This window comes from Panulirus ornatus, chromosome 10 (genome assembly GCF_036320965.1).
Source record: "Panulirus ornatus isolate Po-2019 chromosome 10, ASM3632096v1, whole genome shotgun sequence".
NCBI classification, from domain to species: domain Eukaryota; kingdom Metazoa; phylum Arthropoda; class Malacostraca; order Decapoda; family Palinuridae; genus Panulirus; species Panulirus ornatus.
In genome coordinates this window covers 29,891,006-29,913,396 of record NC_092233.1, presented here as the reverse complement: position 1 = coordinate 29,913,396, position 22,391 = coordinate 29,891,006, and the positions used below count along the sequence as shown (strand labels likewise).

At 41.6% G+C, this 22,391-nt stretch overlaps 1 protein-coding gene across 23 annotated transcripts in view; it reads right to left on the bottom strand.

Annotated features, from left to right (window-relative positions):
* lap (phosphatidylinositol-binding clathrin assembly protein lap) overlaps positions 1-22,391 on the bottom strand; it is an 806,852-nt gene that overhangs the window by 70,467 nt on the left and 713,994 nt on the right. For 14 of the 23 annotated variants that reach the window (XM_071665674.1, XM_071665679.1, XM_071665690.1 and 11 more), the window contains one exon: positions 112-150. The exons of 4 other annotated variants lie outside the window; for them this stretch is intronic. In XM_071665674.1, coding sequence (XP_071521775.1) covers positions 112-150 — 39 coding nt within the window. The remainder of the gene's footprint in view (positions 1-111; positions 151-22,391) is intronic. 5 more of the 23 variants (XM_071665676.1, XM_071665689.1, XM_071665686.1 and 2 more) reach the window with 1 other exon arrangement.

Sequence of the window (22,391 nt, the reverse complement as noted above, 5' to 3'; positions counted from 1 at the left end):
TGTTATTAGCACTTGAGCTGACAGCAGTCATATCAAAAGGTGTTAGTTTTACAAATGCTTACAACTGTTACCTGTAACCCAACAATCAAAATTTGGCTAAAACACACATACCATTACCTGGCCAGCCGAAGGTACCGCTCACAACTGTGCCTGTCACATGCAATAATGGTTCATTCTATTAGTTATCAAGTCATCTACTGCAGCATACTTCACAAGCATTAAACTTTATGAAGGGGTGGTGAGCTACAATGAAAAGTGCAATACATTTATAGTAATTAAATCAGCCATCCAGAGGAAGACTATACATCTATCAACATTACAATGAATGTAAGATATTGAACTCACAGAACCTGAGGCTGTATAATTGAATGATGTGAATGTGAAAGTTGTAAACATATCACAGAACTAAATACACAACTAATAAAGTAACCAAGACATTTATTTACAATAACTAAAACTATTTTACATACAAAGAATAATTAGAAAGAAATCTTCCTCTGAGGTGCATTACAGTTGAAGTCAGTGTAGCCCACACGTACATTATCAATGCTCCTGATGCAAACAGTTACTGCACAAAAGCTTGGAATATTTTACAACAGAATCTGTGCTGTTTACAGTGTCAGAGTCACTAAAATTCAATTAGATCTTAAAAATTCTAAAGTATACATAATCTTTACTTCAGAATCATTATAGTCATTATGTGTGGATTACAAATAACCTCCAATTCTTACATACTATCAGAAACTCCTAAAATAAAATAAAATCAATCATTTGTAATGCCACACACAATCATTCCTGAGCATTAATGAATGTATAGCAGCTTCAAAGACGGGAACTAGGTCATTCTCAAGAAGTTGTCCGAGACGTATTTTTTCAGTGAACCTAATGTAAACACAAAAGATGTAAATACAAATTCATATAGGGAGATGAAATACACATGTTTAGAAAAACAGTGAATAAATGCATTTTCAAGCATGAACATACATAAACCATGGGGGGGATAAAGTCAAAACCATGCCTTAGTCTCATGTAGAAAACTACTTTATATACATATTAAAACACTGTTCTGCCACATATATATATATCTTTTTAATAAATTAGTGATCTGTTGCATAAATGGATTATGAAAGTATACAACAAAAGGTTGAGGTGGATTAGTTAGTATATGTGCTCCAGGCTGTGAAAGGAGTAAAGAGGAAGGAAATGCATTTTGTGATATAAGCACGTTCTTTGGCAGTTTTGATGCAAGAGATCAAACCTTGGTGCTTGGAGGTCTGAATAAAAGGGTGGATGAGTTGGCAACTGTGGGTATAGTTGGGTACCTTATGTACATGGAAATGGTAAAAGCTCATCAAACTGTGGGCTGACAAAGCACTGATAATTAGGAATACAAGGTTAAAAAGGAGCATTCACTAGTAAACATGGGTAAGTTTGAGTTGGGTTGAGGTCAACAAATGTTAACATAATATGCTAACTGGGAGAATCAAGAAGGAAAGGATGATAAATGTGAACATGCTAAGACGGACAGCAAGTGATATGTGTGAAGGCAAAAGCTGGCTGTGAGAATTAGAAAATAGGAAATGACATACACATGAATGAATTAATGAAAGTGAACAAGCTTGGAAAAGTAGCCTGTAAACAAGGATATCAAGAGAGATTTAGTAAAGGATGGCATTGGGTAAGAGAAAATCAAACTAAGGAATGGGATAGAGAGATTTAGTAAAGGATGGCATTGGGTAAGAGAAAATCAAACTAAGGAATGGGAAGTAAGGGAACTTATTTAGGGAATCATTTCTTAAGAGTGTATACGAAGTGTGTGGGATGCAAGACCTAGTATAACATGTGAGAAACAGCAGTGAGTACTAAAATATGAAGGTAAAATAGCTAGTGAAAGGTGTGTGAATGTAAAAGTTGCAGAGGAGTATGAAAGACTGGAAAGGGTACTACCAAAATTAGCAGGTTAAGAGATATGTGAAAGAGCAGAAAAAGAGGGTAGATGCAAAACAAGGTTAGAAATGTTATGGTCTGGAAGTGTGTCAAGAGCATATGTGGGAAATAGTGAGGACAGTGAAAGGGGAAACAGTAACAAACAAAGATTTGAAAATGAGATGGGAGTATTTTGTATGACTGCTAAATGTGTCACATGCAAGGAAGGTGGATATGATGTACTTGGAACAAGGTGACATGTCAAACATGAGTCAGGGAAAATGGGATGGTGAAAAGAAAAGTAGTAGTAAACTTGCACAAGATATGTGGGAAAGCATCAGGAGTGGATGAAACTGCAGTTAAGTTTCTAAAGAAAAAGGGTGATGCTATTGATGATTGGTTATTTCAGCTGTTTGCCATGGGTGAGGTGTCAGAAGACCAGGAGTGTATGTATAAAGGCAAGAGGAGATTATATATATATATATATATCTTTCTTTCATACTATTCGCCATTTCCCGCATTAGCAAGGTAGCGTTAAGAACAGAGGACTGGGCCTCTGAGGGAATATCCTCACCTGGCCTCATTCTCTGTCCCTTCTTTTGGAAAATTAAAAAAAAATGAGAGGGGAGGATTTCCAGCCCCCGCTCCCTCCCCTTTTAGTCACCTTCTACGACACGCAGGGAATACGTGGGAAGTATTCTTTCTCCAATATCCCCAGGGATATATATATATATATATATATATATATATATATATATATATATATATATATATATATATATATATATATATTTGCGTCCAAATGGGAACTTCAGTGAAGGGCGCAAATGGGGAGGTGATAACAAGTAGTGGTGATGTGAGAAGGAGATGGAGTGAGTATTTTGAAGGTTTGTTGAATGTGTTTGATGATAGAGTGGCAGATATAGGGTGTTTTGGTCGAGGTGGTGTGCAAAGTGCGAGGGTTAGGGAAAATGAGTTGGTAAACAGAGAAGAGGTAGTAAAAGCTTTGCGGAAGATGAAAGCCGGCAAGGCAGCAGGTTTGGATGGTATTGCAGTGGAATTTATTAAAAAAGGGGGTGACTGTATTGTTGACTGGTTGGTAAGGTTATTTAATGTATGTATGTCATAACTCATGGTGAGGTGCCTGAGGATTGGCGGAATGCGTGCATAGTGCCATTGTACAAAGGCAAAGGGGATAAGAGTGAGTGCTCAAATTACAGAGGTATAAGTTTGTTGAGTATTCCTGGCAAATTATATGGGAGGGTATTGATTGAGAGGGTGAAGGCATGTACAGAGCATCAGATTGGGGAAGAGCAGTGTGGTTTCAGAAGTGGTAGAGGATGTGTGGATCAGGTGTTTGCTTTGAAGAATGTATGTGAGAAATACTTAGAAAAGCAAATGGATTTGTATGTAGCATTTATGGATCTGGAGAAGGAATATGATAGAGTTGATAGAGATGCTCTGTGGAAGGTATTAAGAATATATGGTGTGGGAGGCAAGTTGTTAGAAGCAGTGAAAAGTTTTTATCGAGGATGTAAGGCATGTGTACGTGTAGGAAGAGAGGAAAGTGATTGGTTCTCAGTGAATGTAGGTTTGCGGCAGGGGTGTGTGATGTCTCCATGGTTGTTTAATTTGTTTATGGATGGGGTTGTTAGGGAGGTGAATGCAAGAGTTTTGGAAAGAGGGGCAAGTATGAAGTCTGTTGGGGATGAGAGAGCTTGGGAAGTGAGTCAGTTGTTGTTCGGTGATGATACAGCGCTGGTGGCTGATTCATGTGAGAAACTGCAGAAGCTGGTGACTGAGTTTGGTAAAGTGTGTGAAAGAAGAAAGTCAAGAGTAAATGTGAATAAGAGCAAGGTTATTAGGTACAGTAGGGTTGAGGGTCAATTCAATTGGGAGGTGGGTTTGAATGGAGAAAAACTGGAGGAAGTGAAGTGTTTTAGATATCTGGGCGTGGATCTGGCAGCGGATGGAACCATGGAAGCGGAAGTGGATCATAGGGTTTGGGAGGGGGCGAAAATTCTGGGAGCCTTGAAGAATGTGTGGAAGTCGAGAACATTATCTCGGAAAGCAAAAATGGGTATGTTTGAAGGAATAGTGGTTCCAACAATGTTGTATGGTTGCGAGGCGTGGACTATGGATAGAGTTGTGCGCAGGAGGATGGATGTGCTGGAAATGAGATGTTTGAGGACAATGTGTGGTGTGAGGTGGTTTGATCGAGTAAGTAACGTAAGGGTAAGAGAGATGTGTGGAAATAAAAAGAGCGTGGTTGAGAGAGCAGAAGAGGGTGTTTTGAAATGGTTTGGTCACATGGAGAGAATGAGTGAGGAAAGATTGACCAAGAGGATATATGTGTCAGAGGTGGAGGGAACGAGGAGAAGAGGGAGACCAAATTGGAGGTGGAAAGATGGAGTGAAAAAGATTTTGTGTGATCGGGGCCTGAACATGCAGGAGGGTGAAAGGAGGGCAAAGAATAGAGTGAATTGGAGCGATGTGGTATACCGGGGTTGACGTGCTGTCAGTGGATTGAATCAAGGCATGTGTATGGGGGTGGGTTGGGCCATTTCTTTCGTCTGTTTCCTTGCGCTACCTCGCAAACGCGGGAGACAGCGACAAAGCAAAAAAAAAAAATATTTGCGTCCACACATGCAAATATACATACCTATACATCTCAATGTACACATATATATACACACACAGACACATACATATATACCCATACACACAATTCACACTGTCTGCCTTTATTCATTCCCATCGCCACCTCACCACACATGAAATAACAGCCCCCTCCCCCCTCATGTGTGCAAGGTAGCGCTAGGAAAAGACAACAAAGGCCACGTTCGTTCACACTCAGTTTCTAGCTGTCATGTAATAATGCACCGAAACTACAGCTCCCTTTCCACATCCAGGCCCCACATTACTTTCCATGGTTTACCCTAGATGCTTCACATGCCCTTGGTTCAATCCATTGACAGCACGTTGACCCCGGTATACCACATCACTTCAATTCACTCTTATTCATTGCACGCCTTTCACCTTCCTGCATGTTCAGGCCCCGATCACTCAAAATCTTTTTCACTCCATCTTTCCACCTCCAATTTGGTCTCCCACTTCTCCTTGTTCCCTCCACCTCTGACACATGTATCCTCTTGGTCAATCTTTCCTCAACCATTCTCTCCATATGACCAAACCATTTCAAAACACCCACTTCTGCTCTCTCAACCACACTCTTTTTGTTACCACACATCTCTCTTACCCTATTATTACTTACTCGATCAAACCACCTCACACCACATATTGTCCTCAAACATCTCATTTCCAGCACATCAACCCTCCTCCGCACAACTCTATCCATAGCCCACGCCTTGCAACCATATAACATTGTTGGAACCACTATTCCTTGAAACATACCCATTTTTGCTTTCCAAAATAATGTTCTCGACTACCACACATTCTTCAATGCTCCCAGAACTTTCGCCCCCTCCCCCACCCTATGATTCACTTCTGCTTCCATGGTTCCATCCGCTGCCAAATCCACTCCTGGATATCTAAAACACTTCACTTCCTCCAGTTTTTCTCCATTCAAACTGTATCATCAGCGAACAACAACTGACTCACTTACCAAGCTCTCTCATCCACAACCGACTGCATGCTTGCCCCTCTTTCCAAAACTCTTGCATTCACCTCCCTAACAACCCTATCCATAAACAAATTAAACAACCATGGAGACATCACACACCCCTGCCGCAAACCTACATTCACTGAGAACCAATCACTTTCCTCTCTTCCTACACGTACACATGCCTTACATCCTCGATAAAAACTTTTCACTGCTTCTAACAACTTGCCTCCCACACTATATAATCTTCATACCTTCCACAGAGCATCTCTATCAACTCTATCATATGCCTTCTCCAGATCCATAAATGCTACATACAAATCCATTTGCTTTTCTAAGTATTTCTCACATACATTCTTCAAAGCAAACACCTGATCCACACATCCTCTACCACTTCTGAAACCACACTGCTCTTCCCCAATCTGATGCTCTGTACATGCCTTCACCCTCTCAATCAATACCCTCAACAAACTTATACCTCTGTAATTTGAACACTTATCTTCATCCCCTTTGCCTTTGTACAATGGCACTATGCATACATTCTGCCAATCCTCAGGCACTTCACCATGAGCCTTACAACCATAGAATATCCTTACCAACCAGTCAACAACACAGTCAACCCTTTTTTGAATAAATTCCACTGCAATACCATCCAAACCCACTGCCTTGCCAGCTTTCATCTTCCACAAAGCTTTCACTACCTCTTCTCTGTTTTCCAAATCATTCTCCCTAACCCTCTCACTTCGCACACCACCTTGAACAAAACACCCTATATCTGCCACTCTATCATCTAACACATACAACAAACCTTCAAAATACTCACTAGATCTCCTTTTTGCTTTACCACTAATTGTTAATACCTCCCCATTAGCGCCCTTCACCGATGTTCCCATTTCTTCCCTTGTCTTACACACTTTATTTACCTCCTTCCAAAAATTTTTTTATACTCCTTAAAATCAAATGATACTCTTTAACACCAACTCTCATTTGCCCTCTTTTCCACCTCTTGCACCTTTGTCTTGACCTCCTGCCTCTTTCTTTTATACATCTCCCAGTCATTTGCACTACTTCCCTGCAAAAATCATCTAAACGCCTCTCTCTTCTCTTTCTCTAACAATCTTACTTCTTCATCCCACCACTCTCTACCCTTTATAATCTGCCCCGCTCCCACGCTTCTCATGCCACAAGCATCTTTTGTGCAAGCCATCACTGCTTCCCTAAATACATCTCATTCCTCCCCCACTCCTCTTACATCATTTGCTCACATCTTTTTCCATTCTGCACTCAATCTCTTCTGGAATTTCCTCACATAAGCCTCCTTTCAAGGCTCACTTACTCTCACTACTCTCTTCACCCCAACATTCTCGCTTCTTTTCTGAAAACCTCTACAAATCTTCACCTTTGCCTCCACAAGACAATGATCAGACATCCCTCCAGTTGCCCCTCTCAGCACATCAACATCCAAAATTCTCTCTTTTTCAAGTGCCTATTAATTAACATGTAATCCAATAACGCTCTCTGGCCATCTCTCCTACTTACATACGTATACTTATGTTTAGCTCTCTTTTTAAACCAGGTATTCCCAATCACCAGTCCTTTTTCAGCGCACAAATCTACAAGCTCTTCACCATTTCCATTCACAACACTGAACAACCCATGTACACCAATTATTCCCTAAATTGCCATATTACTCACCTTTGCATTCAAATCACCCATCACTATAACCCGGTCTTGTGCATCAAAACTGCTAACACACTCACTCAGCTGCTCCCAAAACACTTGCCTCTCATGATCTTTCTTCTCATGACCAGGTGCATAGGCACCAATAATCACCCATCTCTCTCCATCAACTTTCAGTTTTACCCATATCAATTTAGAGTATACTTTCTTACAATAACACATACTCCAACAACTCCTGTTTCAGGGGTAGTGCTACTCCTTCCTTTGCTCTTGTCCTCTCAACAACCCCTGACTTTATTCCCAAAACATTCCTAAACCACTCTTCTCCTTTACCCTTGAGCTTTGTTTCACTGAGCCAAAACATCCAAGTTCCTTTCCTCAAACATACTACCTCTCTCCTTTTTTCTCATCTTGGTTACATCCACACACATCTAGACACCCCAATCTGAGACTTCAAGGAGGATGAGCACTCCCTCCATGACTCCTGTATCCCCTTTTAGAAAGTTATAATACGAGAAAGGAGGGTTTCTAGACTCCCACTCCCGTCCCCTTTAGTTGCTTTATACGACACACGAAGGATGCGTGGGAAGTATCTTTCTTCCCACGCATTCCTCACGTGTCTTAGAAGGCAACTAAAGGGGATGGGAGCGGGGAGCTAGAAACCCTCCCTCCTTGTATTTTTAACTTTCTAAAAGGGGAAACAGAAGAAGGAGTCACGCAGGGAGTGCTCATCCTCCTCGAAGGCTCAGACTAGGGTGTCTAAATGTGTGTGGATGTAACCAAAATGAGAAAAAAGGAGAGATGGATAGTATGTTTGAGGAAAGGAACCTGGATGTTTTGGCTTTGAGTGAAACGAAGCTCAAGGGTAAAGGGGAAGAGTGGTTTGGAAATATCTTAGGAGTAAAGTCAGGGGTTAGTGAGAGGACAAGAGCAAGGGAAGGAGTAGCACTACTCCTGAAACAGGAGTGGTGGGAGTAGGTGATAGAGTGTAAGAAAGTAAACTCTAGATTGATATGGGTAAAACTGAAAGTGGATGGAGAGAGATGGGTGATTATTGATGCATATGCACCTGGGCATGAGAGGAAAGATCGTGAGAGGCAAGTGTTTTGGGAGCAGCTGAGTGAGTGTGTTAGTAGTTTTGATGCACAAGACCGGGTTATAGTGATGGGTGATTTGAATGCAAAGGTGAGTAATGTGGCAGACGAGGGTATAATTGGTTACATGGGGTTTTAAGTGTTGTAAATGGAAATGAAGAACTTGTAGATTTGTGTGCTGAAAATGAAAAAGGACTGATGATTGGGAATACCTGGTTTAAAAAGAGAGATATACATAAGCATACATATGTAAGTAGGAGAGATAGCCAGAGAGCGTTATTAGGTTACGTGTTAATTGATAGGCGCATGAAAGAGAGACTTTTGGATGTTAATATGCTAAGAGGGGGCAACTGGAGGGATGTATGATCATTGTCTTGTGGAGGCAAAGGTGATGATTTGTAGAGGTTTTCACAAAAGAAGAGAGAATGTTGGGGTGAAGAGAGTGGTGAGAGTAAGTGAGCTTGGGAAGGAGACTTGTGTGAAAAAGTACCAGGAGAGATTGAGTGCAGAATGGAAAAAGGTGAGAGCAAATGATGTAAGGGGAATGGGGGAGGAATGGGATGTATTTAGGGAAGCAGTGATGGCAATGCTTGTAGCATGAGAAGCGTGGGAGGTGTGCAGATTAGAAAGGGTAGTGAGTCTTGGGATGAAGAAGTAAGATTGTTAATAAAAGAGAAGAAAGATGGATTTGGATGATTTTTGCTGGGAATTAGTGCAAATGACTGGGAGATATATAAAAGAATGAGGCAGGAGGTCAAGAGAAAGGTGCAAGAGGTAAAAAAGAGGGCAAATGAGAGTTGGGGTGAGAGAGTATCATTAAATTTTAGGGAGAATAAAAAGATGTTTTGGAAGGAGGTAATAAAGCCCGTAAGACAAGGGAATCAATGGGAACTTCAGTGAAGGGGGCTAATGGGGAGGTGATAAGTAGTGGTGATGTGAGAAGGAGATGGAGTGAGTATTTTGAAGGTTTGTTGAATGTGTTTGATGATAGAGTGGCAGATATAGGGTGTTTTGGTCGAGGTGGTGTGCAAAGTGAGAGGGTTAGGTAAAATGATTTGGTAAACAAGGAGGTAGTAAAAGCTTTGTGGAAGATGAAAGCCGGCAAGGCATCAGGTTTGGATGGTATTGCACTGGAATTTGTTAAAAAAGGGGGTGACTTTATTGTTGACTGATTGGTAAGGTTATTTAATATATGTATGACTCATGGTGAGGTGCCTGAGGATTGGCGGAATGCTTGCATAGTGCCATTGTACAAAGGCAAAGGGGATAAAAGTGAGTGCCCAAATTACAGAGGTATAAGTTTGTTGAGTATTCCTGGGAAATTATATGGGAGGGTATTGATTGAGAGGGTGAAGGCATGTACAGTGCATCAGATTAGGGAAGAGCAGTGTGGTTTCAGAAGGGGTAGAGGAGTGTGGATCAGGTGTTTGCTTTGAAGAATGTATGTGAGAAATACTTAGAAAAGCAAATGGATTTGTATGTAGCATTTATGGATCTGGAGAAGGCATATGATAGAGTTGACAGAGATGCTCTGTGGAAAGTATTAAGACTATATGGTGTGAGAGGCAAGTTGTTAGAAGCAGTGAAAAGTTTCTACTGAGGATGTAAGGCATGTGTACGTGTAGGAAGGGCGGAAAGTGATTGGTCTTCAGTGAATGTAGGTTTGCGGCAGGGGTGTGTGATGTCTCCATGGTTGTTTAATTTGTTTATGGATGGGGTTGTTAGGGAGGTGAATGCAAGAGTGTTGGAAAAGGGGCAAGTATGCAGTCGGTTGTGGATGAGAGAGCTTGGGAAGTGAGTCGGTTGTTGTTTGCTGATGATACAGCGCTGGTGGCTGATTTGTGTGAGAAACTGCAGAAGCTGGTGACTGAGTTTGGTAAAGTGTGTGAAAGAAGAAAGCTGAGAGTAAATGGGAATAAGAGCAAGGTTATTAGGTACAGTAGGGTTGAGGGACACGTCATTTGGGAGGTAAGTTTGAATGGAAAAAAACTGGAGGATGTGAAGTGTTTTAGATATCTGAGAGTGGATTTGGCAGTGGATGGAACCATGGAAGCGGAAGTGAACCATAGGGTGGGGGAGGGGGCGAAAGTTCTGGGAGCGTTGAAGAATGTGTGGAAGTCGAGAACATTATCTCAGAATGCAAAAATGGTTATGTTTGAAGGAATAGTGGTTCCAACAATGTTATATGGTTTCAAGGCGTGGGCTATGGATAGAGTTGTGTGGAGGAGGGTGGATGTGCTGGAAATGAGATGTTTCAGGACAAGATGTGGTATGAGGAGGTTTGATCAAGTAAGTAATAATAGGGTGAGAGATGTGTGGTAATGAAAAGAGTGTGGTTGAGAGAGCAGAAGAGGGTTTGTTGAAATGGTTTGGTTACATGGAGAGAATGAGTGAGGAAAGATTGACCAAGAGGATATATGTGTCAAAGGAGGAGGGAACGAGGAGAAGTGGGAGACGAAATTGGAGGTGGAAAGATGGAGTGAAAAAGATTTTGAGTGATCAGGGCCTGACCATACAGGAGGGTGAAAGGCATTCTAGGAATAGAGTGAATTGGAACGATGTGGTATACCGGGGTCTACGTGCTGTCAGTGGATTGAAGCAGGGCATGTTAAGCGTCTGGGGTAAACCATGGAAAGTTCTGTGGGGCTTGGATGTGGAAAGGGAGCTGTGGTTTCAATTCATCATTACATGACAGCTAGAGACTGAATATGAACGAAAGTGGCCTTTGTTGTCTTTTCCTAGCGCTACCTCGTGCACATTCGGGGGGAGAGGGTGGTTATTTTCATGTGTGGCAGGGGGGCGATGGAAATGAATAAAGGGAGACTATGAATTATGTGCATGTGTATATATGTAAATGTCTGTGTGTGTATATATATATATGTATACGTTGAGATGTATAGGTATGTGTATATTGCGTGTGGATGTGTATGTATATACATGTGTATGTGGGTGGGATGGGCCATTCTTTCATCTGTTTCCTCGCGCTACCTCGCTAATGCAGGAGACAGTGACAAAGCAAAATAAAATAAAATAAATAATGTATATATATATATATATATATATATATATATATATATATATATATTTTTTTTTTTTTTTTTTGCTTTGTCGCTGTTCCCGCATTTGCGAGGTAGCGCAAGGAAACAGACGAAAGAAATGGCCCAACCCACCCCCATACATATGCCTTGATTCAATCCACCGACAGCACGTCAACCCCGGTATACCACATCGCTCCAATTCACTCTATTCTTTGCCCTCCTTTCACCCTCCTGCATGTTCAGGCCCCGATCACACAAAATCTTTTTCACTCCATCTTTCCACCTCCAATTTGGTCTCCCTCTTCTCCTCGTTCCCTCCACCTCCGACACATATATCCTCTTGGTCAATCTTTCCTCACTCATTCTCTCCATGTGACCAAACCATTTCAAAACACCCTCTTCTGCTCTCTCAACCACGCTCTTTTTATTTCCACACATCTCTCTTACCCTTACGTTACTTACTCGATCAAACCACCTCACACCACACATTGTCCTCAAACATCTTATTTCCAGCACATCCATCCTCCTGTGCACAACTCTATCCATAGTTCACGCCTCGCAACCATACAACATTGTTGGAACCACTATTCCTTCAAACATACCCATTTTTGCTTTCCGAGATAATGTTCTCGACTTCCACACATTCTTCAAGGCTCCCAGAATTTTCGCCCCCTCCCCCACCCTATGATCCACTTCCACTTCCATGGTTCCATCCGCTGCCAGATCCACTCCCAGATATCTAAAACACTTCACTTCCTCCAGTTTTTCTCCATTCAAACTCACCTCCCAATTGAATTGACCCTCAACCCTACTGTACCTAATAACCTTGCTCTTATTCACATTTACTCTTAACTTTCTTCTTCCACACACTTTACCAAACTCAGTCACCAGCTTCTGCAGTTTCTCACATGAATCAGCCACCAGCGCTGTATCATCAGCGAACAACAACTGATTCACTTCCCAAGCTCTCTCATCCCCAACAGACTTCATACTTGCCCCTCTTTCCAACACTCTTGCATTCACCTCCCTAACAACTCCATCCATAAACAAATTAAACAACCATGGAGACATCACACACCCCTGCCGCAAACCTACATTCACTGAGAACCAATCACTTTCCTCTCTTCCTACACGTACACATGCCTTACATCCTCGATAAAAACTTTTCACTGCTTCTAACAACTTGCCTCCCACACCATATATTCTTAATACCTTCCACAGAGCATCTCTATCAACTCTATCATATGCCTTCTCCAGATCCATAAATGCTGCATACAAATCCATTTGCTTTTCTAAGTATTTCTCACATACATTCTTCAAAGCAAACACCTGATCCACACATCCTCTACCACTTCTGAAACCACACTGTTCTTCCCCAATCTGATGCTCTGTACATGCCTTCACCCTCTCAATCAATACCCTCCCATATAATTTGCCATATAATTTGGGTGATTTGAATGCAAAGGTGAGTAATGTGGCAGTTGAGGGAATAATTGGTATACATGGAGTGTTCAGTGTTGTAAATGGAAATGGTGAAGAGCTTGTAGATTTATGTGCTGAAAAAGAACTGATGATTGGGAATACCTGGTTTAAAAAGCGAGATATACATAAGTATACTTATGTAAGTAGGAGAGATGGCCAGAGAGCGTTATTGGATTACGTGTTAATTGACAGGCGCGCGAAAGAGAGACTTTTGGATGTTAATGTGCTGAGAGGTGCAACTGGAGGGATGTCTGATCATTATCTTGTGGAGGCTAAGGTGAAGATTTGTATGGGTTTTCAGAAAAGAAGAGTGAATGTTGGGGTGAAGAGGGTGGTGAGAGTAAGTGAGCTTGGGAAGGAGACTTGTGTGAGGAAGTACCAGGAGAGACTGAGTACAGAATGGAAAAAGGTGAGAACAATGGAAGTAAGGGGAGTGGGGGAGGAATGGGATGTATTTAGCGAATCAATGATGGATTGCGCAAAAGATGCTTGTGGCATGAGAAGAGTGAGAGGTGGGTTGATTAGAAAGGGTAGTGAGTGGTGGGATGAAGAAGTAAGAGTATTAGTGAAAGAGAAGAGAGAGGCATTTGGATGATTTTTGCAGGGAAAAAATGAAATTGAGTGGGAGACGTATAAAAGAAAGAGACAGGAGGTCAAGAGAAAGGTGCAAGAGGTGAAAAAAAGGGCAAATGAGAGTTGGGGTGAGAGAGTATCATTAAATTTTAAGGAGAATAAAAAGATGTTCTGGAAGGAGGTAAATAAAGTGCGTAAGACAAGGGAGCAAATCGGAACTTCAGTGAAGGGCGCAAATGGGGAGGTGATAACAAGTAGTGGTGATGTGAGAAGGAGATGGAGTGAGTATTTTGAAGGTTTGTTGAATGTGTTTGATGATAGAGTGGCAGATATAGGGTGTTTTGGTCGAGGTGGTGTGCAAAGTGCGAGGGTTAGGGAAAATGAGTTGGTAAACAGAGAAGAGGTAGTAAAAGCTTTGCGGAAGATGAAAGCCGGCAAGGCAGCAGGTTTGGATGGTATTGCAGTGGAATTTATTAAAAAAGGGGGTGACTGTATTGTTGACTGGTTGGTAAGGTTATTTAATGTATGTATGACTCATGGTGAGGTGCCTGAGGATTGGCGGAATGCGTGCATAGTGCCATTGTACAAAGGCAAAGGGGATAAGAGTGAGTGCTCAAATTACAGAGGTATAAGTTTGTTGAGTATTCCTGGCAAATTATATATATATATATATATATATATATATATATATATATATATATATATATATATATATATATTATATATATATATATATTTTTTTTTAAATTTTCCAAAAGAAGGAACAGAGAAGGGGGCCATATGAGGATATTCCCTCAAAGGCCCAGTCCTCTGTTCTTAACGCTACCTCGCTAATGCGGGAAATGGCGAATAGTATGAAAAAAAAAAAAAAAATATATATATATATATATATATATATATATATATATATATATATATATATATATATATATATATATATATATGGTGTTACGAATATATGGTGTGAGAGGCAAGTTGTTAGAAGCAGTGAAAAGTTTTTATCGAGGATGTAAGGCATGTGTACGTGTAAGAAGAGAGGAAAGTGATTGGTTCTCAGTGAATGTAGGTTTGCAGCAGGGGTGTGTGATGTCTCCATGGTTGTTTAATTTGTTTATGGATGGGGTTGTTAGGGAGGTGAATGCAAGAGTTTTGGAAAGAGGGACAAGTATGAAGTCTGTTGTGGATGAGAGAGCTTGGGAAGTGAGTCAGTTGTTGTTCGCTGATGATACAGCGCTGGTGGCTGATTCATGTGAGAAACTGCAGAAGCTGGTGAATGAGTTTGGTAAAGTGTGTGAAAGAAGAAAGTTAAGAGTAAATGTGAATAAGAGCAAGGTTATTAGGTACAGTAGGGTTGAGGGTCAAATCAATTGGGAGGTAAGTTTGAATGGAGAAAAACTGGAGGAAGTAAAGTGTTTTAGATATCTGGGAGTGGATCTGGCAGCGGATGGAACCATGGAAGCGGAAGTGAATCATAGGGTGAGGGAGGGGGCGAAAATCCTGGGAGCCTTGAAGAATGTGTGGAAGTCGAGAACATTATCTCGGAAAGCAAAAATGGGTATGTTTGAAGGAATAGTGGCTCCAACAATGTTGTATAGTTGCGAGGCGTGGGCTATGGATAGAGTTGTGCACAGGAGGGTGGATGTGCTGGAAATGAGATGTTTGAGGACAATGTGTGGTGTGAGGTGGTTTGATCGAGTAAGTAATGTAAGGGTAAGAGAGGTGTGTGGAAATAAAAAGAGCGTGGTTGAGAGAGCAGAAGAGGGTGTTTTGAAATGGTTTGGGCACATGGAGAGAATGAGTGAGGAAAGATTGACCAAGAGGATATACGTGTCGGAGGTGGAGGGAACAAGGAGAAGTGGGAGACCAAATTGGAGGTGGAAAGATGGAGTGAAAAAGATTTTGTGTGATCGGGGCCTGAACATGCAGGAGGGTGAAAGGAGGGCAAGGAATAGAGTGAATTGGATTGATGTGGTATACCGGGGTTGACGTGCTGTCAGTGGATTGAATCAGGGCATGTGAAGCGTCTGGGGTAAACCATGGAAAGTTGTGTGGGGCCTGGATGTGGAAAGGGAGCTGTGGTTTCGGGCATTATTGCATGACAGGTAGAGACTGAGTGTGAACGAATGGGGCCTTTGTTGTCTTTTCCTAGTGCTACCTCACACACATGAGGGGGGAGGGGGATGGTATTCCATGTGTGGCGAGGTGGCGATGGGAATGAATAAAGGCAGACAGTGTGAATTGTGTGCATGGGTATATATGTATGTGTCTGTGTGTGTATATATATGTGTACATTGAGATGTATAGGTATGCATATTTGCGTGTGTGGACGTGTATGTATATACATTGTGTATGGGGGTGGGTTGGGCCATTTCTTTCGTCTGTTTCCTTGCGCTACCTTGCAAACGCGGGAGACAGCGACAAAGTAAATATATCTTTTTTTTTTTTTTTTGCTTTGTCGCTGTCTCCCGCGTTTGCAAGGTAGCGCAAGGAAACAGACGAAAGAAATGGCCCAACCCACCCCATATATATATATATATATATATATATATATATATATATATATATATATATATATAATATATATATATGTATATATATATATATATATATATATATATATATATATATATATATATATATATATATATATATTTATATATATATCTTTTATTCTTTCATAATATTCGCCATTTCTTGCCTCAGCGAGGTAGCGTTAAGAACAGAGGACTGGGCCTCTGAGGAAACATTCTCACCCAGCCCCCTTCTCTATTCGTTCCTTTAAAAAAAAAAAAAAAAAAAAAAAAAAAATGATCATACATCCCTCCAGTTGCCCCTCTCAACACATTAACATCCAAAAGTCTCTCTTTTGCGCACCTATCAATTAACATGTAATCCAATAACATTCTCTGGCCATCTCTTCTACTTACATACGTATAATCATGTATAGCTCTCTTTTTAAACCAGGTATTGCCAATCACCAGTCCTTTTTCAGCACACAAATCTACAAGCTCTTCACCATTTCCATTTACAACAATGAACACCCCATGTACACCAATTGTTCCCTCAACTGCCACATTCCTCACCTTTGCATTCACATCAGCCATCACTATAACCTGGTCTCGTGCATCAAAACTGCTAACACATTCACTCAGCTGCTCCCAAAACACTTGCCTCTCATGATCTTTCTTCTTATGCCCAGGTGCATATGCACTAATAATCACCCATCTCTCTCCATCCACTTTCAGTTTTCCCCATATCAATCTAGAGTTTACTTTCTTATACTCTATCACATACTCCCACCACTCCTGTTTCAGTAGTGCTACTCCTTCCCTTGTTCTTGTCCTCTCACTAACCCCTGACTTTACTCCCAAGACATTCCCAAACCACTCTTCCCCTTTACCCTTGAGCTTCGTGTCACTCAGAGTCAAAACATCCAAGTTCCTTTCCTCAAACATACTACCTATCTCTCCTTTTTTCTCATTTTGGTTACATCCAAACACATTTAGACACCCCAATCTGAGCCTTCGAGGAGGATGAGCACTCCCTGCATGACTCCTTCTTCTGTTTCCCCTTTTAGAAAGATAAAATACAAGGAGGGGAGTGTTTCCAGCATCCCGCTCCCGTCCCCTTTAGTCACCTTCTATGACACATGAGGAATGCGTGGGAAGTATTCTTTCTCCCCTATCCTTAGGGATTATTATACTTTGTCGCTGTCTCCCGCATTTGCGAGGTAGCGCAAGGAAACAGACGAAAGAAATGGCCCAACCCCCCCCATACAAATGTATATACATACGTCCACACACGCAAATATACATACCTACACAGCTTTCCATGGTTTACCCCAGACGCTTCACATGCCTTGCTTCAATCCACTGACAGCACGTCAACCCCGGTATACCACATCGCTCCAATTCACTCTATTCCTTGCCCTCCTTTCACCCTCCTGCATGTTCAGGCCCCGATCACACAAAATCTTTTTCACTCCATCTTTCCACCTCCAATTTGGTCTCCCTCTTCTCCTTGTTCCCTCCACCTCCGACACATATATCCTCTTGGTCAATCTTTCCTCACTCATCCTCTCCATGTGCCCAAACCACTTCAAAACACCCTCTTCTGCTCTCTCAACCACGCTCTTTTTATTTCCACACATCTCTCTTACCCTTACGTTACTCACTCGATCAAACCACCTCACACCACACACTGTCCTCAAACATCTCATTTCCAGCACATCCATCCTCCTGCGCACAACTCTATCCATAGCCCACGCCTCGCAACCATACAACATTGTTGGAACCACTATTCCTTTAAACATAACCATTTTTGCTTTCCGAGATAATGTTCTCGACTTCCACACATTCTTCAAGGCCCCCAGGATTTTCGCCCCCTCCCCCACCCTATGATCCACTTCCGCTTCCATAGTTCCATCCGCTGCCAGATCCACTCCCAGATATCTAAAACACTTCACTTCCTCCAGTTTTTCTCCATTCAAACTCACCTCCCAATTGACTTGACCCTCAACCCTACTGTACCTAATAACCTTGCTCTTATTCACATTTACTCTTAACTTTCTTCTTCCACACACTTTTCCAAACTCAGTCACCAGCTTCTGCAGTTTCTCACATGAATCAGCCACCAGCGCTGTATCATCAGCGAACAACAACTGACTCACTTCCCAAGCTCTCTCATCCCCAACAGACTTCATACTTGCCCCTCTTTCCAAAACTCTTGCATTTACCTCCCTAACAACCCCATCCATAAACAAATTAAACAACCATGGAGACATCACACACCCCTGCCGCAAACCTACATTCACTGAGAATCAATCACTTTCCTCTCTTCCTACATGTACACATGCCTTGCATCCTCGATAAAAACTTTTCACTGCTTCTAAAAACTTGCCTCCCACACCATATATTCTTAATACCTTCCACAGAGCATCTCTATCAACTCTATCATATGCCTTCTCCAGATCCATAAATGCTACATACAAATCCATTTGCTTTTCTAAGTATTTCTCACATACATTCTTCAAAGCAAACACCTGATCCACACATCCTCTACCACTTCTGAAACCACACTGCTCTTCCCCAATCTGATGCGCTGTACATGTATATATATATATATATATATATATATATATATATATATATATATATATATATATATATATATATTTTTTTTTTTTTGCTTTGTCGCTGTCTCCCGCATTTGCGAGGTAGAGCAAGGAAACAGATGAAAGAAATGGCCCAACCCACCCCCATACACATGTATATACATACGTCCACACATGCAAATATACATACCTACACAGCTTTCCATGGTATACCCCAGACGCTTCACATGCCCTGGTTTAATCCACTGACAGCACGTCAACCCCGGTATACCACATCGATCCAATTCACTCTATTCCTTGCCCTCCTTTCACCCTCCTGCATGTTCAGGCCCCGATCACACAAAATCTTTTTCACTCCATCTTTCCACCTCCAATTTGGTCTCCCACTTCTCCTCGTTCCCTCCACCTCTGACACATATATCCTCTTGGTCAATCTTTCCTCACTCATTCTCTCCATGTGCCCAAACCATTTCAAAACACCCTCTTCTGCTCTCTCAACCACGCTCTTTTTATTTCCACACATCTCTCTTACCCTTACGTTACTTACTCGATCAAACCACCTCACACCACACATTGTCCTCAAACATCTCATTTCCAGCACATCCATCCTCCTGCGCACAACTCTATCCATAGTCCACGCCTCGCAACAATACAACATTGTTGGAACCACTATTCCTTCAAACATACCCATTTTTGCTTTCCGAGATAATGTTCTCGACTTCCACACATTCTTCAAGGCTCCCAGAATTTTCGCCCCCTCCCCCACCCTATGATCCACTTCCGCTTCCATGGTTCCATCCCCTGCCAGATCCACTCCCAGATATCTAAAACCCTTCACTTCCTCCAGTTTTTCTCCATTCAAACTCACCTCCCAATTGAATTGACCCTCAACCCTACTGTACCTAATAACCTTGCTCTTATTCACATTCACTCTTAACTTTCTTCTTTCATACACTTTACCAAACTCAGTCACCAGCTTCTGCAGTTTCTCACATGAATCAGCCACCAGCGCTGTATCATGAGCGAACAACAACTGACTCACTTCCCAAGCTCTCTCATCCCCAACAGACTTCATACTTGCCCCTCTTTCCAAAACTCTTGCATTCACCTCCCTAACAACCCCATCCATAAACAAATTAAACAACCATGGAGACATCACACACCCCTGCCGCAAACCTACATTCACTGAGAATCAATCACTTTCCTCTCTTCCTACACGTACACATGCCTTACCTTCTCGATAAAAACTTTTCACTGCTTCTAACAACTTGCCTCCCACACCATATATTCTTAATACCTTCCACAGAGCATCTCTATCAACTCTATCATATGCCTTCTCCAGATCCATAAATGCTACATACAAATCCATTTGCTTCTCTAAGTATTTCTCACATACATTCTTCAAAGCAAACACCTGATCCACACATCCTCTACCACTTCTGAAACCACACTGCTCTTCCCCAATCTGATGCTCTGTACATGCCTTCACCCTCTCAATCAATACCCTCCCATATAACTTACCAGGAATACTCAGCAAACTTATACCTCTGTAATTTGAGAACTCACTCTTATCCCCTTTGCCTTTGTACAATGGCACTATGCAAGCATTCCGCCAATCCTCAGACACCTCACCATGAATCATACATACATTAAATAACCTTACCAACCAGTCAACAATACAGTCACCCCCTTTTTTAATAAATTCCACTGCAATACTATCCAAACCTGCTGCCTTGCCGGCTTTCATCTTCTGCAAAGCTTTTACTACCTCTTCTCTGTTTACCAAATCATTTTCCCTAACCCTCTCACTTTGCACAGCACCTCGACCAAAACACCCTATATCTGCCACTCTATCATCAAACACATTCAACAAACCTTCAAAATACTCACTCCATCTCCCTCTCACATCACCACTACTTGTTATCACCTCCCCATTAGCCCCCTTCACTGAAGTTCCCATTTGGTCCCTTGTCTTATGCACTTTATTTACCTCCTTCCAGAACATCTTTTTATTCTCCTGAAAATCTAATGATACTCTCTCACCCCAACTCTCATTTGCCCTCTTTTTCACCTCTTGCACCTTTCTCTTGACCTCCTGTCTCTTTCTTTTACACATCTCCCACTCAATTTCTTTTTTTCCCTGCAAAAATCGTCCAAATGCCTCTCTCTTCTCTTTCACTAATAATCTTACTTCTACATCCCACCAGGAGATGTATAAGAGAAAGTAGCAGGAGGTGAAGAAAAAGGTGAAGGTTGAAAAAATGGGCGAATGAGACTTGAGGTGAGAGATGATCATTAAACTTTGGGGAGAATAAAATGATATTTTGGAGGAGGTAAGGAAGTGTGCAAGATGAGCAAACAAATGGAAACATCGATGAAATAGGGAAGGGGGGAAATGATAACAGGTAGTGATGAAGTGAGTATTTTGAAGGGTTGCTAAATATATCTGATGATAGAGTGGTAGAGTGTTTCGTTGGGGTGGTGTTCAAAGTGAGAGGTGTCAGGGAGAATGTTTTGGTTAAGAGAGGAGGTGGTGAAAGCCTTGTGGGAGATGAAATCCGGCAAGGTGGCAGGTTTGGATGGTACTGCAGTTGAATATGTCAAGAAAGGTGGCGACTGTGTTCTTCATTGTTTGGTAAGGATATTCAATGTATGTATAGACAATGGGGAAGTGCTTGAGGATTGGTGGAATGCATGTATAGTGCAAATGTACAAAGGCAAAGGGGATAAAAATGAGTGTTCAAACTAAAGAGGCATAAGTTTGTTAAGTATTCCTGGAAAATTGTATTGGAGGGTATTGATTGAGAGGATGAAGGCATGTACAGAGCATCAGACTGGGGGAGAGCAGTGTGGTTTTAGAAGTGGTAGAGTATGTGTGGATCAGGTGATTGCTTTAAAGAATGTGCATGAGAAATTATTCGACAGAAACATGTGTATGGCACTTGTGGATCTGGAGAAAGCTTATGATAGAATTGATACATATGCCTTGAAGAATGTCTTGAGAATACGTGGTGTGGGAGGAAACCTGTTAGAAGCACTGTGAAGTTTTTATCAAGGGTGTAAGGTAAGTGTAAAAGTAGGAAGAGAAAAGAGAGAATGGTTCTAAGTGAAGATTGGTCTGTGGCAGGGCTGAGTGATGTCACCATGGTTGTTCAAACTTTTTATGGATGGGATGGTGAGGCAAGCATATGTTTGAGTCTTGGAGAGAAGGGCAAGTATGTAGTCTGTGGGATATGAGAGGGCCATGGGTGTGAGTTTGAATGGAGAAAAATTTGAGGAAGTGAAAGGTTTTAGATACCTGGGAGTGGACATGGCAGTAAACAGAACCACACAAGCAGAAGCAAGTCATAAGGGTGAGGATGTAAAGTTCTGGAAGCACTGAAGAATGTGTGGAAAGACAGAATGTATCTGGGAGGGTTAAAAATTGGTTTGGTTGAAAGGATAATAGTCCCAACAATATCATAAGGATGTGAGGCATGGGCTATAGATAAGGCTGTGCAGAGAAGGGTGGATGTGTTGAAAATAAAATGTTTGAGGGCAATATGTGGTGTGAAGTGTCTTTGCCAAGTAAGCAAAGAATGGGTAAGAGATGTTCTATAAGGAGTATGCTTGAGAAAACATAAGGGTATCCAGAAATGGTTTGGACATGTGGAGAGAATGAGTGGGGAAAGGTTGACAAACAGTTTTAAAAAGACTAAATTAGAGATGGAAGGATGGAATGAAAAAGATTTTGAACATTTGGGTCTTGAACATGCAGGAGGGAGAAATGCAAGAGAGAGAGTAAATGGGAATACTGTAATATAACAGAGTCAACATGCTGTCAGTGGATTGGAACACGGCACATGAACTGTCCAGGATAAACC